At 42.0% G+C, this 17,187-nt stretch overlaps 1 protein-coding gene across 1 annotated transcript; it reads left to right on the forward strand.

Annotated features, from left to right (window-relative positions):
• Window positions 1-13,612, forward strand: LOC139296932 (carboxyl-terminal PDZ ligand of neuronal nitric oxide synthase protein-like). Its single transcript, XM_070919500.1, has 10 exons — window positions 1-105; window positions 928-999; window positions 3,252-3,344; window positions 3,441-3,499; window positions 3,611-3,719; window positions 6,232-6,361; window positions 6,847-6,974; window positions 10,393-10,554; window positions 12,431-12,599; window positions 13,092-13,612. Exons 1-10 carry the CDS (start codon window positions 1-3, stop codon window positions 13,610-13,612), a joined length of 1,548 nt encoding a protein of 515 aa, XP_070775601.1.
• The last annotated feature ends 3,575 nt before the right edge of the window (window positions 13,613-17,187 follow it).

Consider the following 17,187-nt stretch of genomic DNA (forward strand, 5'->3'; position numbering starts at 1 on the left):
ATGCCAGGGGTAACCAAGTACAATTTAGTGGATGACGCGCACGATTTGAGGATCCCCATGCACAACGAGGAGGTGTTTAAGCATGGGGTCTGCTTCGAGGCAAAGGTAAGGACCCCCCTGCAACAGATTCCCACCACCTTTCTGGGTGGTGGGAACGATTTGAGGCTTGAAGAGCAGCGGATGTGTCAAACATTGAGATTCGGGCTGTTCATGCCACCTCTACTGTAACAACAACCACTATGTATTCATGTGATGTTGATGGTGTTTATTGACCTTTTCATACTTGGATTTTTGTCTACTTTGCATGACTTTGAAATGTTTGCCATTCGACCATGTCTAACTTGTGTTGCTCTAACTGACAACTTGATGACTTCAGGCCTCATTTGTACATATATCATATTATTTTCTGTGACAAACCTGTGATAAGTGCAGACCAATGACAGTTTTTACATGTTTGTCTTTGGCTTCTGGCACCACAGTAAAATCACTCTGAATGTAATAGGGCTGCAACTGACGGTTCATTTCATAAGTGATTCATTATTTTCTCGATTAATCGAATAATCGTTTGGTCTATAAAATGTCATCAAATGTCTTGTCTTGTCCGACCAACAGTCCAAAGATATTAAAATTTAATGTTTCAGTAACTGTATCAGAAAATCAGCAAATCTGAGAAGCTGGAACCATGAAATATTTGGTCATTTTGATGGAAATCATTTTTTTGTCGATCAATTAATAGACTCATGGTTGCAGCTCTAGAGTGTGATGATTTCCTCACAAAGGGGAATTTATAATAAAGCTGTCAAAACTACAAAGGAAATAAACAATGTGCCGGCCCAGAGCTCCCCAAGCAATCAGCGGCTTTCTTTCCCTCATACTGTCAATCTCTAAACCTTTTCTCTTTTCTTTTTCCTCTCTTACATTTTGCAGTACATTGGCAGTTTGGAGGTGGGGCGCCCCGGCAGCCGGATGGAGATAGTCGCTGCAATGAGGAGAATCAGAGTAAGACACTTAAATATAGGACTTCCCTCACTTGACCCCTGTAACAATAGCAGCTGATGGTGGTGCATGCACATTAATCCTCCCTCTCCCCTGTGTTTTATGTCTCACCTTGTGCACCTTGTACTCAGAGGACCCTTACTCATAAATCACCAGTCTGCATAAAACTACACACTCAGGCAGATTCAGTGGGCTGTCAGGAGCGCTTTAAATCACGACAGGATTCACGGGGGCAGATTTTACGGCTGAGGTGAGATCCAGCATGCAGGTTTATATGTGAGACCATTAGAAAAACCAACAGTTCTCAAGCTTCCCTTTAGGCCAGACACGGCTGCTGGGAACACTGCGATGCCTTGTCGTTACACATCACTGCAGTGTTACAGAGGAGCACAGGGAGGAGAGGATTTAGCTGCTTGTCAGCTGCTGGATCTAATCTAACAACCAAGTTATAGTGTCACTCGGAGGTCGGCCACATCCCCAGTGACACCCAGGAAAGACTTAATCCTGATCCCTCGTGTGCAGTGCAGTGTAATGGCCATTTGATTGTACTGGCAAAGATTTAGTGATGCTCTATGTTTGAATTCCCTCACTGTCATTTAGGAATCTTAATTATCTCTGAATTGTTTTTGGGGTTTTTTTTACAGATTTTTACAATTTGTCCCATAATGCATAATAAAAGTGCTTGCCTGCTTGAGTGAATGAGCACTTTCAATACAGCAGCTCAAAATGGAAATAATACACCCACACAAAGCACAAGGTAATCCAAAGGTTGCTGAAGACGTTGCTGGCCAAGTCTATGTATTGTACCTTTTTTTTTAAATCTGTCTGAAACAAGCACATTTTAACTGAATATCTTTGTTATGAGTTTGCAAAATGCTTTTCTGCAAGGCTTCAAAGCACAAGTGTAATAAATTGGAAGAGATAAGAAAAAACAGAAGAGAAGAAAACGCATTAAGGGACAAATAAATGTTTCAATAGAAATACAATAAACAACCTGATATTAGTGGAGGGTTGATAAAATAAAAGCATGTGCGTAAAAAGAGCCGGGGCTATTTGTGAGCTCTGTAATGGCACAGTAATTAAGAGTCTCTGCCTCTGTGGAGACACACTCTGAATATTCAAGTTAATTTAAGTACTCGCAGTGGCTTAGAGATAAGACGAGAGGTGAATTGACACAACCTGTAGAGCAGTAGTTGGTACTTGGGGGCAGTGTTAGTGTGAGTTGGATTCAGGCTGATGTGCATGGAAATGTAGCGCCAACATTTCCTGTGTTCCTCCTGATCGCCCTCTGTGTGTGTGTGTGTGTGTGTGTGTGTGTGTGTGTGTGTGTGGAGATAGATGGTGAGCCTGCGTTAGCCTGGATAACACACACACACACATTACAGGAGTTGTGTCCTTCACCTGAGCATCCTCACCCCCGACCCACGCGACAACAAGACGGATGAACTAGATAAGAGCCAATGACAAGCAGTAAGGGCCCATTGAGTCTTCTAGTGAGGTGCTTTTCACAGGTGGCCGGCTTATAGACAGACTGCTCCAGATTCATTAGGGCTAAAATCACCAGATATGACTTGTCATGTTGGCATCAATGATCCCTTTTTCTTCCTGTGACAACTCTTTTATTCCGAAATGTCAATATAAGAGTGAGAAGACAGCTCCAATGCCACTGAAAATAAAAGACAGCACTGGGTTGTTATTTTTACGCAAAGCAAAGAAAAGATAGAGAGAATATCCAAGTCTGTCAAGCCGAGCGGGTGAAGAAGAAGAAGGTGATTTCACAGAACTTCATCTGATCAATTAATCATCTGATGTTGGACTGTGTGTTTTGAAAGCAAGGCTTGTTATTTCACATAAATTCAGGTTGTTCTTAGATCTCTGGGCCCTGATATTTGGAGTCGGAGCCTGCAGTGGAAGCAGAGGCTACAGGCTCCAGCATTAATCATGAAGGAGGGATGAAAGTGTCCCACACATGTCTGTCTCCCTCTGGGAAGTCTGCCTTTGAAAAGCTTAAACAGCCCCCAGAAACAGATACTGACACTTTCTCAGTGTTTACTCAATCTCAGATTTCAGTTAAAAATATCTCCCCGTCTGAACTATTCCCTTCTCTCTTTTCCAATATATCATTTATCCTGTGTAAAGAGCCCCATCTCAGTGGGCCCATGTGATATTTAGATTTAGTCACACCATGTAGCATAATAATCTATTTGGTTTGAATTCACGTTTGGATTTACTTTTTTATCACCTTTGCTCCACAGTATGAATTCAAACTGAAGAATATTAAGAAAAAGAAGGTCAACATCGTCGTATCCACTGATTGTATCAAAGTGATTTTGCGCAAAAAGAAGAAGGTCAGTCCTGTAAAATGTGGCTTTATTTGAGTTGTATCTTGTGTCTTTTTAAACACAGTGACCTTTCTTTACTGTTTTTCTTATGTGTTGTAACAGAGAAAAGGGTGGTCGTGGGATGAGAATACCGTCTTGGTGACGCAGGATCCTATCTACAGGTAGGGCCTCTCGATGGTATGAAATCAAAAGCAAAGACTGAAATGAATCCAAATGAGCAGGCAGCTTCTAACCGACCCGATGAAACACCATGTATTGTCTTCCTTTAACAGGATCTTCTATGTCTCACATGACGCCCAGGACTTGAAGATCTTCAGTTACATAGCGAGAGAAGGACAGAGCAACATTTTCCGCTGCAATGTGTTCAAGTCAAAGAGGAAAGTAGGTTGAATTCCTCCTAAAGTGACGCTGCTAGTGCAAGTATTTGTTAGTAGCATGAGTAATAAGCCTCATAACTTATTTCTCTGTGTCACAGAGCTCCATTATTGTCCTATTAAAACTATTAAAAACACATCAATGAGACACACAATCCTACAAACACTGTAACCGCTGAAAATAGGCCCCAGTGAAGACACTATCTATGATATGTATGATGAGTGATGTTAAAAACTACAGTTAATGGAATCACGGATTATTTCCTGGCTAGGTGCAGTAACTTCCTGCAGTCTTGTCATCACCATTAGGTTAGCAGTTTTTGTACAAATGAAAGAAGACACAGAGATATGATGTATTAATTAGTGAGCTTTAGACCTGTTTGTAGGAAGGATGTTGTCACCTCTTGGACAGGCTAGCTGTTTCCCACTGTTTCCTTGCTTTGTGTGAAGCTAACAGCTGGTGGTAGCTTTATATTTAGCGTACAGACATGAGAGTGGTGTCAACCTTCTCATCTAACCCTCGGCACGAAATCATGAGCATGTCTCCCAAAACTATTCCTGTAAAAAATGTAGTAGGGACTCCAAATAACTACGAACCCCAGCAAGTCAATCATTGCATTTTGTATTCAGCTCCATGCTCTGTACATAGCTTCTAATGACGATATTATTCCCATCGTCTCAGTGATGTATGGTCCTGTTGAACCTCACACATGGCCAATTCATCCGAGAGTCAGAGCTCTCGTGTGTGTTGTGGCGAAATGCTTATGAAAATGAATGGCATGTTCTTCTCCAATCTCCACATATCTGCATATTAAGCAGAGACATTTTTTTTTTACCCTCCATGACAAAGACAGAGCATCAGTGAGGTTGACTCCCATCCCTTCACCATGGATACCAGACAGACAGTGACTTAGTGAAGCAGAATACTAATCATCCTGGTGGGAAGAGAAAAGAAGAGAGGGGCTTTTTTTTTTCGCTCGGCACTTAAAGACATTTTCACCGCTGCAGAACGAACACCCACCACATTGTCAGGGACACGGCCAGCGGTTCCTCTCTACTTCCCCACGGCTGCCGAGCCTTATCTGGGCGTCGCAGACCAAGCATGTGTGCTGAGTAGGAGGAGATGGACCAGCTGATAAGAGGAGAATTGATTTATTTTCATCACGGCATGTTACGCCCCAGCGGGGCTTACATGTCGGCTCGGTACATCAACAGAGCCTTTTCGTGTTTGGCCTTGTGAGGGCTGGTCGTTTAATTTGACAATTTTCAAACAAAATTACATTTTGCTTTGACGGAGCAAATTAATCAATTTCATGACTTTCATCCTGCATTATTATTATTATTATTATTATTTTGCTCTTTCACGTGAATGAACTGCTTTCGAGCTTGAGTTACGTTGACATACTGACTGAATGCCTCGAGGCAGGATGATCATCCAGAGGTAGAACACAATATTTCAACGCTGCTTGTGCCACTGTTCAATATAGAAAACACGAAAACTCACCTTTGATGAGATTGAGGAAGGACATGGCGGATAAAGTTTAATTCCAGTGGATTTAGGATGCTGCCGCTGGACTGCATATTAGTGCTTTAGCCTTGTAATCGATCGGGGAAGTGCTGGTGTCTCAGAGGCCCCATTGAATTTTCTTGCCTGTGTGTTCACCTTAAGAAACACATTTAAGTCAGAACAAAAGTTAATATTCAATTTGTGTAATAACAACATCGAGCCTGATTTGTACAGAACTTTAAAAAGCCTTTGTAGACAATTTAGGCACATTAGGGCTGCAGCTCACGGTTATTTTCATTTTAGATGAATCTGCCGATTCTTTTCTCAATTCATTATTTGGCCTGTCAAATGTCATAAAATACTCACAATTACCTGATTCTTCTGTGTAATCTCAAGATATAGTTTGTAAAATAGTTTGACATAGACATATACAATCTGCTGAAAACGTTCAGAGATATGAGATGTCCATTAACAAAATCCTGACTTTAGGATCCAGTAGCTAATTTTTGAGTCATTGCAAATTAAACGGCCCCTGGTGGATGACCTGATGGTGCTGACACACCTACTGAGCCTGCTGCAATAACAACAAACTTCATCTTCACTCCCTCTGCCATCAAAGTTACTTGCCTCTGAAATAGACCAATCCATCACTGTGACAGCAGAATGTATGCAGAGCAGACAGACAAGGACATGCAGCTGACGCTCTGTGCTCGTAATATCTTATGACTATAATTTGGTCTCTTGTTTCCCTCTGTCTTCATTTTTCACCTCCCATTCTGCCCCAACATTCCCCATTTTCTATCTTCTTTCTCTTCACCTGTGCACAAATGCACACACACTCATTCATCTACCCACTTTTCCTCCTGCGCAAACTCCTTTGACACCTCATTTTCTCCCCTGCTGTGTCCCTTCATTTTTGCATCCTCCCTGTGCTCCTGCTGCTGCTTCCCCCGCCCCTGCACTCAAAATCCCAACACACACACACACTTTTTCTCTGTGTCCTCCCGTTTAGTCTCAGGCCATGAGGATCGTGCGGACGGTGGGTCAGGCGTTCGATGTGTGTCACCAGCTGACCCTGCAGCAGAAAAGCGATGACCAGGAGGATGAGGAGGGGAAGGCGGAGGAATCTGAGGCAGTGCCAGGTAATTCACACTTACACACACACACACACACACACACACACAAGATTGCATCCACTAATTCAGTACCCTCTCCCTTCCGTCTCCCCGTGTCCTTCTTTCACTCACACAAACTCAACCTCCTTTCTTCTCCTCACACAGCAACACACAAACTCCCCAGGCCTTCTCTTCTCCTTCTCTTGCTTTCTGTCCCTCACAAACAAAAACCCTGAGCTCCTGCAAAAACAAACAGTGGCAACTGAGCACACCTCTGAGAGAAAAGATGTCATTATCCACCATGTTTTTTTTTCAGCTGCTTGCCACGCTGCAGCTGCAGATTGGCTTTGGTGAGTCGTGCGAGCCACTGATCAAAGACCTTGTGAGGGCTTCTGCCAGCTCTTTGCCTGCTGCTGCTGCTGTCACTGCCTTTAGATATGTTGCAAAGTATAAAGCTCAAAGTAAAAACAGCATGAAAATCGCCCCCTTATATTTATCTGGTCTCTCCGCAGCAAAGAAGAGGTTTGCATTGTCAGAGGAGACCGACCTTGAAGCCACTACAGAGGAGAGCATTGAGTGTGTCTCTTCATCAGACCTGGAGAAGAGCAAAAAGGACGAGGCCCTCGGTGACGATGGCAAGGTATAGAAGTTATGCTTGATCATTTCAGTGTCACTCATACAAAGCCCTGCTATTGTCTCACTCCATTAAAACACAGGTTTTGTAAAGCCGGCAGAGATGAAGTGTAATTTACGGATGGTTATGGCACCACTCTGTATGACACAGCAACTGAGTAATAGGGCTGCAACTAACACATTTTCAATTATCATTATCAATCTGACATCTATTTTCTCAATTAAAGCATTAATCATTTGGTCTAGTGTCAGAAGATGAGTTAAAAATGCCCCTCGCAATTTCCCAAAACTCAAAACAACTTTTTCAAAATCACTTGTTTGGTGCGTCCAACAGCCCAGAGCCAAACATCTTCCATTTACTGTCAGAGAAGACTAAAAAAACTGCAAATATTCACGTCTGAGAGGCAACCGCCTGTGAATATTTGACATTTTTGTTGAACAAATAACTTAAAGGAGCATTCCACCGATTTTACACACCGGTTTCGTTTACTCATTATGAGGAGAACTACTCAGACTGTGAAAACACTTGTATAATGTTTTTTCTGCATTTGGAGGAGCTTTCTAAAGTTTGAGGAAATAACCCGGATGATGTCACAGTGATGTCATCAGGGTTATATGGACTTTATATCAGAAAGTCTGCTTTACAAACTGGGGATTTGGATTTTGAAAGACCTGGGTGTTTACCAGGCAGGGAGCGTCTAATAAAACATGCTATCAAATTATGGGAAATGTAGGATCCAGTATTTTGGGAGTTTTATCCATATTAGGGACTAAAAGTCAGAATACTGTAGCCTCCGCTGAAAGCTAGTCCCCCATGTGCTATACCAAACCACTGGAGTCTGCAACTGACCTGCTTAATTCAAATTCCCTCCCGAACCCAGACATGGCTCAAACAAGTTGTTAGACCAATCACCCTTTTGCATTTACTTACATTCATTCCTTCAGTGGAAACATCTGAGGATAAACAGTACGTATTCTGGCAGAGCATTTTTTCATTTTTGGAAAAGTTTTGATCTTTTAAGTCAGAAATGTCCTGTTAATGAATAATTCTGGGAGGCTCACAGCTCACAGAGGGTCATGATGAAAGGCCTCATAAGGAGCTGTACGAAGATCAGAAAATGCAACAGAGGGATGTATAGCGAGCAAACTGCATCTTCAAGAAATGCTCCGTGAAGCTCTTCAACATTGATGTGATCATATGGTTTATTAATGAAAACAGCAAGGTTTTGTAGCGTTGCTCTGCTAATCCTGAGATGTCGAACAAGCGGCTATGTGCTCTTCCATCTGCTATTCTAACCAAGTCTCTGTGGCACTGTCAGCTTTATTACTCAAGAGATGGCGAGGAGTTAATTGGTTTGAATTTAATGGATATTACGTCTAATTACATGGTTACCTGAGAACAAGAAAATTATCATTATTAAATTATTTTGCCAATATTTAATGCATTTCTGCCACAATAAAACAGCAGTATTATCATGTGTCCAGATCTCACGTGCAATTTCTCCCTCTCTTGTGTGCAATTTGAAGGTCAAATGTCCTTCACAGTCAGGTATTAATGGCAAGAGAGTCCACCATATTGATCTGCCATCTCAGATATGACAGATAAGTCGTGTCCTTCATGGCTGCTCTTTCCACAGCAGCACTCTAACATAATTGTGTGAGTCATAATTCCTGCATGGTGGAACCATCTAATATCAGCCCGTCCAGTCAATCTGTAGATCTATTTTTAGTTCCACCAACTGAATCCCCATTAAAACACCATCTTCACAATGAGATTAAAGAATGCTACTCTGTCAATTTTGTATTAGACCAGAGATTTCTCTGAGTAAAAATGTACAGCATGACTGATTTATAATGCTTCACTTCAAAGTGCTCCCACTTCTTTAAAAGGCAAATATGTCACTCACAACCATTAAAACTAAACTTAAAGCTGCTATAATCAATATCTCTATGTAATTCTCTCAGCTCTCTAAGTGTTTTAGCGCCTTTCAGCTCACTGTTTTGGTTTTAAGGCCCCCCCAATCCTGCAGTTTTGGTTCACTCTCACCGCTCTCATTGCATCGTTTTTGGCAGGCAGCTGTTTTCAGCGAAAAACAGCTATACACAACCTGCCCAGCACCAAACAGCAGACAGCCAAACTTTGCAACTAGCTGGTGCAAAAAGTGGAGCATTTAGCAGCTAAAGACCCAGATATTTTAATCAGGAGTAGGTGGAGACGTACATTCATCAGATTGTCTGAAACATGACTCCAAATAAATGCTTATGTTGCTAAATAAGGCAACAGTTTGCCAACATGTTAGCCATACCAACTTTAAAGGTGAGATGATATTTCAGTTTTGTGTTTCCAGCTTGTTTTCGCTGTATATGTATTTTTTTTATGTGAAATGACTTAGAGATATTTCCATCTTCAGCCTGTTCAACGGCAACAGCAAATACTCTAAAGGTCTAAAACGCCATGCAAATATCATGCTCTTCTTTTTTATACACTCATCTCCCAGTTCACCTGTAATTCAAGTGGAAATCTATCACAGAAGCAGGCAGCAATACAAAATCCTCCATCAACAGCAGCCTCAATAGAGCACCCACAGCTTCTTTATTGATCTTCCTTTGGTGTGAAATAAAACTCCCTCTTTATTTTTTATTTACTCATACAACTTGACGTGGCAGATCTTGCAGTAATCTTTCCCACTCTTGGCTCAAAAGCTTAATTTCACCCCCCCGTCCACCTGCACTACGTACAGCACAAAGGAAACCCAATTTGTGTGCTATTGAAGTTATTTTTGGGAAATGTAGAAATCAAATCTAACTAACTAAAGCAGCGTTGAACGGTGGATTGTGAGGCAAAGTGGGTACAAAAAAATAAGCACATTTTAAGGTTTTGAGGCTGAAGTTTCTTCTGGGAGTCCCGAGACATCAAGCAATAATGATGATATTTAGAAGTTTAGAAGTATCCATCTGTGCTCGTAATATCTTGACAGTCTTGTTAAGACCAGTGTAGCATCTCTTCACTGTCTCGTGCCCCTCCCCAGGGGGCTCAGACTGTCAGCTTTGAAACCACTTCTTTAGATGTGTTTCTTTACACAAGCTTTCATATGTCCCACTGTTACTCCATTATTTAGGATTGTTGGTCATCCTACCCTATACTTTACCTTTAATTCTATCTACTGTGCAGCCCATCCACAGCCATACATATTCTTTTAAAGAGGTAATGCAAGATTCTTGTTGTCTTTTTTTATTTTGCTGCTGATGGCTGCACTGTTAAAGGGTGACGTAGCAATCCAGTCCCTGGACTGTGATGTTTATTTCTTTGTGTTTCTCATGATGAAACTTGAATTTCTGTGGGTGAAGCTCAGTGTTTCAATGTTATGAACAATGAAACATGAAAATATCTTACACGTTACAGTTTATTGTCATCTCTGCTGTAGGTGTCCGACGACCCATCTCTCCTGCTGAGCTCCCCCATCCTTGGAGCCTCTGTGTCGGGTCAGTTGGCTGCAGAGGCTCCCTGCTCTGAAGAGCACCAGGTCCAGCTCCTGCAGAAACAACTGCAGCAGCAGGAACAACAGGCACAGGCAGCTTCGGCGCAGGTACTGATGGCAATTGCTTTTCCCTTTGGAAAGACGTCTATGACATATATTTTTCTTTCTTTCTTTCTTTGTTGTGTTGTTCCTGATGAAAATCCTAATAGTTTACAGTTAGCCCTTTATCAAAGTTAAAGATTAAGATTACAACTTGAAACACACATCCTAAATACACCACAAATATATCTGCATAGAACATATCGATCAACTAGACTAAAGGTGCTACTAGCCTATACACCACAGCTGCTGCTATCCACCTAGTATAATCTCATCATGCCGCTAAACAGAGCGGGTTGTAGCTTAAAATAGACATATAACAAAATGACACCATTAATATAGCAAAACCGTATCATCAGACTTTGAAGCTGATGTTGCTCACAGACGGTTTCTCTTCATTGATCTGTTTGTTCTCTGCTGGTGAAGAGGTGTAGTCAAGTCAAGTCACTTTCACTTATGTAGCCCAATAACACAATATCACAATCTATACAGCACACGACAACGTCTATCCTTAAGACCCTCGATGTCAGTAACAGTAAAATCACCTCCCTTGCTGTAGTTTCTGTGGTTGCCATGGTCACACGGCAAGGTGAAAAAGATGAGCCCTCATAAACTCTGAAGGCAGCAGCAAGGAGTTATGCACATTCAGGAGAGCGAGCTAGTGGCTCTGTGCAGCTGTGCTTCTTCTTAATGGGCCCATATTGTAGAAAGTAAGATTTCCATGTCTTGTTTGATTATAAAGCAGGTCAGAATCAGAATCAGAAAGGCTTTGAGCTAAATGCTAACACCAGCATGCTAACATGCTCACAATGACATGATGTCAAGCAGGTATAATGCTTACCATGCTCACCATCTTAGTTTAGCATGTTAGCATGCTAATATTTGATTATCAGAACAAACCACAAAGTACAGCTGAGGCTGATGGGAAAGCCTTTAGTTTTGAAGGTATTTGGACATAAACCAAAGTACTGGACTAAATGGAAGATTTGACCTGATGGTGGCGCTACAGGTAAAGTCATAGGATCACCAAATGTTAAGTCAGAGGGATTCATCTTCTGGGAACCATGAATTACAAAATTCCATGGCCATCCATCCAGTAGTTGTTGAGATATTTTAGTCTGGACCAAAGTATTTCTCACAGGCAAGACTAAATTTGAAATTAACAGAATTTTAAGAGCACTTTGTTTGATGAGTGCCTGACAACCAAAGGAACAAGTATACCTTTGAGTGGTATTAAAATACACATCAAAATCACCTAATTAAGATTATTGGAAAAGTTCATGTTGCTTGACACAAAACTTTCAGAGCATATAATGAAACAAAAAATAGGCAAATGATAAAAAAAAAAAAAAACAGGAATCACAGTTTCATCTAATCAGGAGAATGATAATTAGAATGATGTGCCATTTCCATTTTCGATCACTGGTGTGTTAAATAGGATGTGGTGAGGTATTTCGGGTTATTAAATCCTCACCTCTTTTATTCCCCTGAACTTTTACATAAACATTTGAAAAGTTTCGCACCAAATTAAATATGCCCGAGCCGAGGATTCAAGACCTTTGAAGATTTGAAGCAAACCTCTTCTGAGGTTTAGATTTTCTAGCTTACTTTGGCCAATCTCATTGACAGAAGTCGATTCATAATGCCGATGTGTCATTACGGTCTAAAGAGTGAAACTTTTGAGTCACTGTGGAATTTAATTAGCAGGTTGCCTCTTGAAAATGACTGTGTCTAATGAGAATAGACTAGAATAAAGTAGAAAACTGTAAACTGTAAAAAGGAAAGAATCCCTTTTTTTCCTTTGGGTTTGTCCACAGCACACAGCTTTTTGTCACATGTCCGCAATTGTGTGTGTGTGTGTGTGTGTGTGTGTTGGTCTGTTCAGGTCCATGTGCTCCAGGACCAGCTGTCAGTGGAGGTGTGTGCGCGGACTGAAGCCCAGGCCAGAGTGCAGAGGCTGCTGCAGCAGAACACCGACCTGCTGCAACACATTTCCCTGCTGGTCAAACAGATCCAGGAACTGGAGCTCAAAGCTGCTGGCCAGTTAACATCTAGTGAGTGGGAATACGCTGTTTTCTTGTCGCACCATTCAGCTTTTCTTTTTCGTTTACAGTATATATCTTATTTTGTTTGGTTGCCTCACATCTTCTACTAGTTCCGTGTTTTCTCCTTTACTAGTTTCTGTCATAAAAATTGTCCTTTTCTCCCTTCATCTCATTTCCCTTCATCACTTTTCTTTCCTTGCCTTCCCGTCGTTATGGCGCTTTTTTCTCATCCACTTCTGGCACGCAATTAATTATCCCATGGCAGCCCTCTCAGAGCATTCAGCACTGCTCTCTGCTCTCCCCTCCCTGCATTTAGCCAGTGGCAATATGCTGCCATATAGTCATGAATTATCAAATCCTGTCAGCACAGACTTCACCTCACTCTATATAATCTCCTCTGCTTCGCTAAGACCTCTCTTATCATGTCTTGTATCTCTGTTTACATGTGATAGCTACCGATTCTCTCTGTGCTTTGTTTCATCTCACACATCCTTCTTTCAGTGGGCTCACAGGACAGTCTTCTGGAGATCACTTTCCGCGCCAAGCCCCCCGGCATACTCCATGAACCCCTCACCTCTTCTTCATCTATGGGCGCTTTAGCAGCTCAGTCCCTGCTCCAGATTAGTGACAGTGCCTGGGTCTCCGCCCTCCCCGGGCCCTGCTCTCCAGGCACCGTGGGCGCCGACACCAGTCCCCTGGGGCTCTCCGGCAGTGGAGTTCGGCTGGAGTGCTTCCGCTTCTCCTCCCGTGCGCCGGACTGCCAGGAGCAGGGCCAAGACACAGGGGAGACTCCCAGCGACGAAAGCTCGCTGCTGGGGGAGCAGGTCCTGGGAGCCCTGGAGCTGCTCCGGTTTAGGGAGTCGGGGATCGGATCGGAGTACGAATCGAACACAGATGAGAGCGATGACCGGGACAGCTGGGGGCAGGGGGAGGGAGTGGGGGCTGACGGTGCCGCTCGACTCTTAAACGTGCTGAATGCAGAGAGTCTGCCGGACTGCTTAGGGGATGAGATGGCTGTGTAGTGGTGCTCCTATAGCTGCACAAGGCAACATTGCACTTATGCACCACCCCAATTTGGTCATAAACGGAAGTATCAGACAAATTGAAATTTTGACCTGAGAGCAAATCTTGATTAACCTTTTTTGCGATTCGATTTTCACAGAGTTCCACATCACAAACACTGGACGTTGCTTACTGTAATGCAGAAAACTAAAACGTACCTTGAGCATTTCTTTGTTTCTCAGCTCCAGTGCAGCTCCAAAGCCAAAAAAACAAGAAAAAGATATGTACTAGATATGAATTTGGCAGAGTGCAGCTTTATTCAAACCTTGGACTGTCAGATAGTTTAAACACTGTGGTGCTTCAGACTCTGTCTCTCTGAAAATCTCTGCTGTCTGTTAGTATGTGTGTCAGTTTGGTGATCATTGTACCTCACATACGTTTGGTTCCCTGACTTGGTGCCATACCCACTTGCTGGGCTTGTTACACTGTGGTTGTGTCTGTGTTAATGGAATTGTGACACATGCGGCATGGACGTGGTCATTTTTGCTGTTTTCGAATCAAGATCTATGAAGAAAAGACCCCTTTGCCAAGTCTGTCCGTGGATATGCTAACACATTTTTTGGAGTGTGAAAATTAAGAACCTTACTGTGCTTGTTATGACACGTAATCTGTAATTACACATGTGTTTAAAAATGAGCATGTATCTCTCATAGTATGATTTGTTTTTTCTCTTTTTAGTACATTGTATATAGTTTGATTTACTTATATGCACTACATAAAATACATGGCATGACTTTATTCATACTATTCTTCATCTTGTTTTATATTATTGAACGTTTTCTGATTAGGTGACGCTGTGTCTCAGAAACAGCCCACTGTGTGCAGGTGCTGCTACAATCTCGTCTCTGCTGTTAAAAAATGTAGCCACCACGTGCTCTAAGTATTATTTGTTAATGCCGTACTGCGGCAACGATAAACTGCTGCATCACTGTTGCTCCACCCTTCAGTAGAATTGTTCGGAAAGTCCTGAAGTACTAATTCAGAGAAAGATGGAGGCGCATGAGACTTCTGGACTCGCTTCACATTCTTCTGGCCAGCTGTCGCACCAGCTCCACCTCACTGACTGTGAGCCAACACTTTGAATCACTGGATTGGGGACGTGTCTTGGAGCTCTTTCCACAATCGATGAATCTCTTCCTGGCCCTCCTTCGCCCCCTCTTCCTCTCCTTCACTCACCTCCCTCCCCCGTTTCTCCCTGGAGCTTGTCACCTCTCTCCCGCTCTCTTGTACTGCTGTATCCATCTATCCATATTTCTCTGTCAGTCTCCTCCAAGGTTATGTCTGTTCACATGAAGTGTACTAAAAATTAAAGTGCACTTAAATCGATGTTTCTCCTTGTGGAATTACATGCCCTTTCTTAAAATGCCATTTGGTGTCATGATATGTTCAGTGCATTTGGTGTGAGTTACTAATTGCTGAAATGTATCCATGGGTGATATCAACCAGTTCCTGGGCTGACCTTTTCAAAATGTTTTCCTCGTCAGTATTTATAATTGGTTGAGAAAATGGGACGTGGGCATGCGGAAGGTCCTTTGTGAGGGTGACAGCTCTCTATTATTGTTAGAGACACACCAGCTGTGGTCGTTAAACAGGGTCAGCTCCCATTAAACTCACTGTGTGCGCAGACAGCAGCAGCTTGATGTAACACTGCAGATAAGCTGGAAAATATGAAGAATATAAGCCATTACCCACCCACATCCAGCCTCGACACCCTGCAGCTCCACTAGTGCAGCTGCTGCTGACACAGATAGTGGGCGGCCTCCAGGAGGTGGCCTCTACTTTCATTTGCTTGATTATAATGAAAAATGGTCTGTTGTGTCATTCAGCTCACCACCACTTGTATTCTGCAGGTAAAATGAATTCAGAAAACACAGTTTCACTGTAGCCGGACTAGCACTGTGGCTCCACTTCAGTCCAGACTGAAATATCTCAACAACTATTGGATGGACTGCCATGAAATTTGGCACCAACATTCATAATCCTCAGAGGATGAATCCTAATGACTTTGGTCATCCCTGGCTTTTCATTTAGCATCACCAGCTGGTCTAATGTTTCGCTAATTTAGTGAATTATCAAAATAAAGAAAGTTTTTTCCTATAGCCACCTTGAGGCTGCCTTTGAGTGAAATGTCTCAGCAACTGTTGGATGGATTACCATGAAATTTACTTTCCAACATTCATGTTCCCCTTGGGATGAATTGTGATAGCTTTGATGATCCTCTGACTTTTCCTGTAGCGCCATCATCAGGTAATAAAAATAAAGTATAGCTTCACAGAGCTGTTAGCATGGCTGTAGACTCTTAGTCTTGTTCAAATTTCCCTATTCATTAACCTGCTATATATTAGTCATCTTCAAACTTACCAACTGTCTGGATGATATTCATGCTCTCCCACAGATGTGAGTTAGGTTTCTGTCTCTGTGTGTCATGTATCCATGAGAACCAGAGGCAGGCAGCAGCATTTATGATGACTCATAAATCTTTCAGTCTCTCTCTTTCATTTCCAGAAGAATAGTTGATACTCTGCTACTCCATCATGGTCAACTTTCATAATGAGAGACAGCAGTCGTAGGTCATGATGACAGGATGATTTCTTAGTGATCACCCATTAAAGAAATGCCTACATAAAGCTTTCTTACCAAGAGTTAGATACCTCTCTCATGTCTGTACAGTTAATGTGTAATTGGAACCAGCAACCAGTTAGCTTAGCTTAGCATAAAGACTGGAAACATGGGGGAAACGGCTAGACTGCCTATGTCCAAAGGTAACAAAATCCGCCTATTGATAGCACTCATGTACGCTTAATATGAAGCAACACGGCAGGTTAGCTCAGCTAAGCACAAAGACTGGAAACACAGGGGAACAGCTAGCTGTGCTAAGCACAGCTTGCCTGGCTATTTTCAGTCTTTGTGCTAAACTAAGCTAACTAGCTTCATACTGTAGCTTCATATTTAGTGTACAGTCAAGAATTCTCATCTAACTCTCCAGAAGAAAGCATATCTCAAAATGTCAAACTAGTCCTTTAAATGAGTTATTTTTAAGATGTAACATAGTCACATTATATAACAAGTGCGGTTTTCTTTTTATGATGACCAGTTAGCGGTCAGGGATCTACTGAAAACTGAAAAAAAGTGTTGTAATTTCAAGAAAATGAAGAGCTAGTGCGTTAAAAAAAAGAATTTGTGGCTTTGAATATACCTTAGTAGTGAAAGTCTTTTTTTCTGTTTCTTGTTTCTTACAGACTGTCCCTGTCATTTAGTGCACCAGCCTTTGTTTTCACACATAACATCCTGAAAGAAACCTGTCATGGTTACCTGTGTTGCTGCAGCAGCAGTTTTAAATGACTGTGAGTAGAAAATAAAACTTTTCCGGTGTTTAATTCTGTCTTAAATGGGTACTTGAAAGTAACTGAAGACATGATATTGAAAACATGAATTAACATAATTTACCATACATATTATGTGCTTTTCCATGATACCAAACTATATTGATTTATGAGCCTCCTCCTTTGTGCTATGGCTGCTGTGTCCATTTTAC

Source organism: Enoplosus armatus, chromosome 14 (genome assembly GCF_043641665.1).
Source record: "Enoplosus armatus isolate fEnoArm2 chromosome 14, fEnoArm2.hap1, whole genome shotgun sequence".
In the NCBI taxonomy this organism is placed as follows: Eukaryota; Metazoa; Chordata; class Actinopteri; order Centrarchiformes; family Enoplosidae; genus Enoplosus; species Enoplosus armatus.

Coding starts and splice junctions, on each gene's coding strand:
- LOC139296932 (XM_070919500.1), top strand. CDS start 1: ATGCCAGGGGTAACCAAGTACAATTTAGTGGATGACGCGCACGATTTG. Junction 106..927: donor GGGTCTGCTTCGAGGCAAAG/GTAAGGACCCCC, acceptor TACATTTTGCAG/TACATTGGCAGTTTGGAGGT. Junction 1,000..3,251: donor CTGCAATGAGGAGAATCAGA/GTAAGACACTTA, acceptor TTTGCTCCACAG/TATGAATTCAAACTGAAGAA.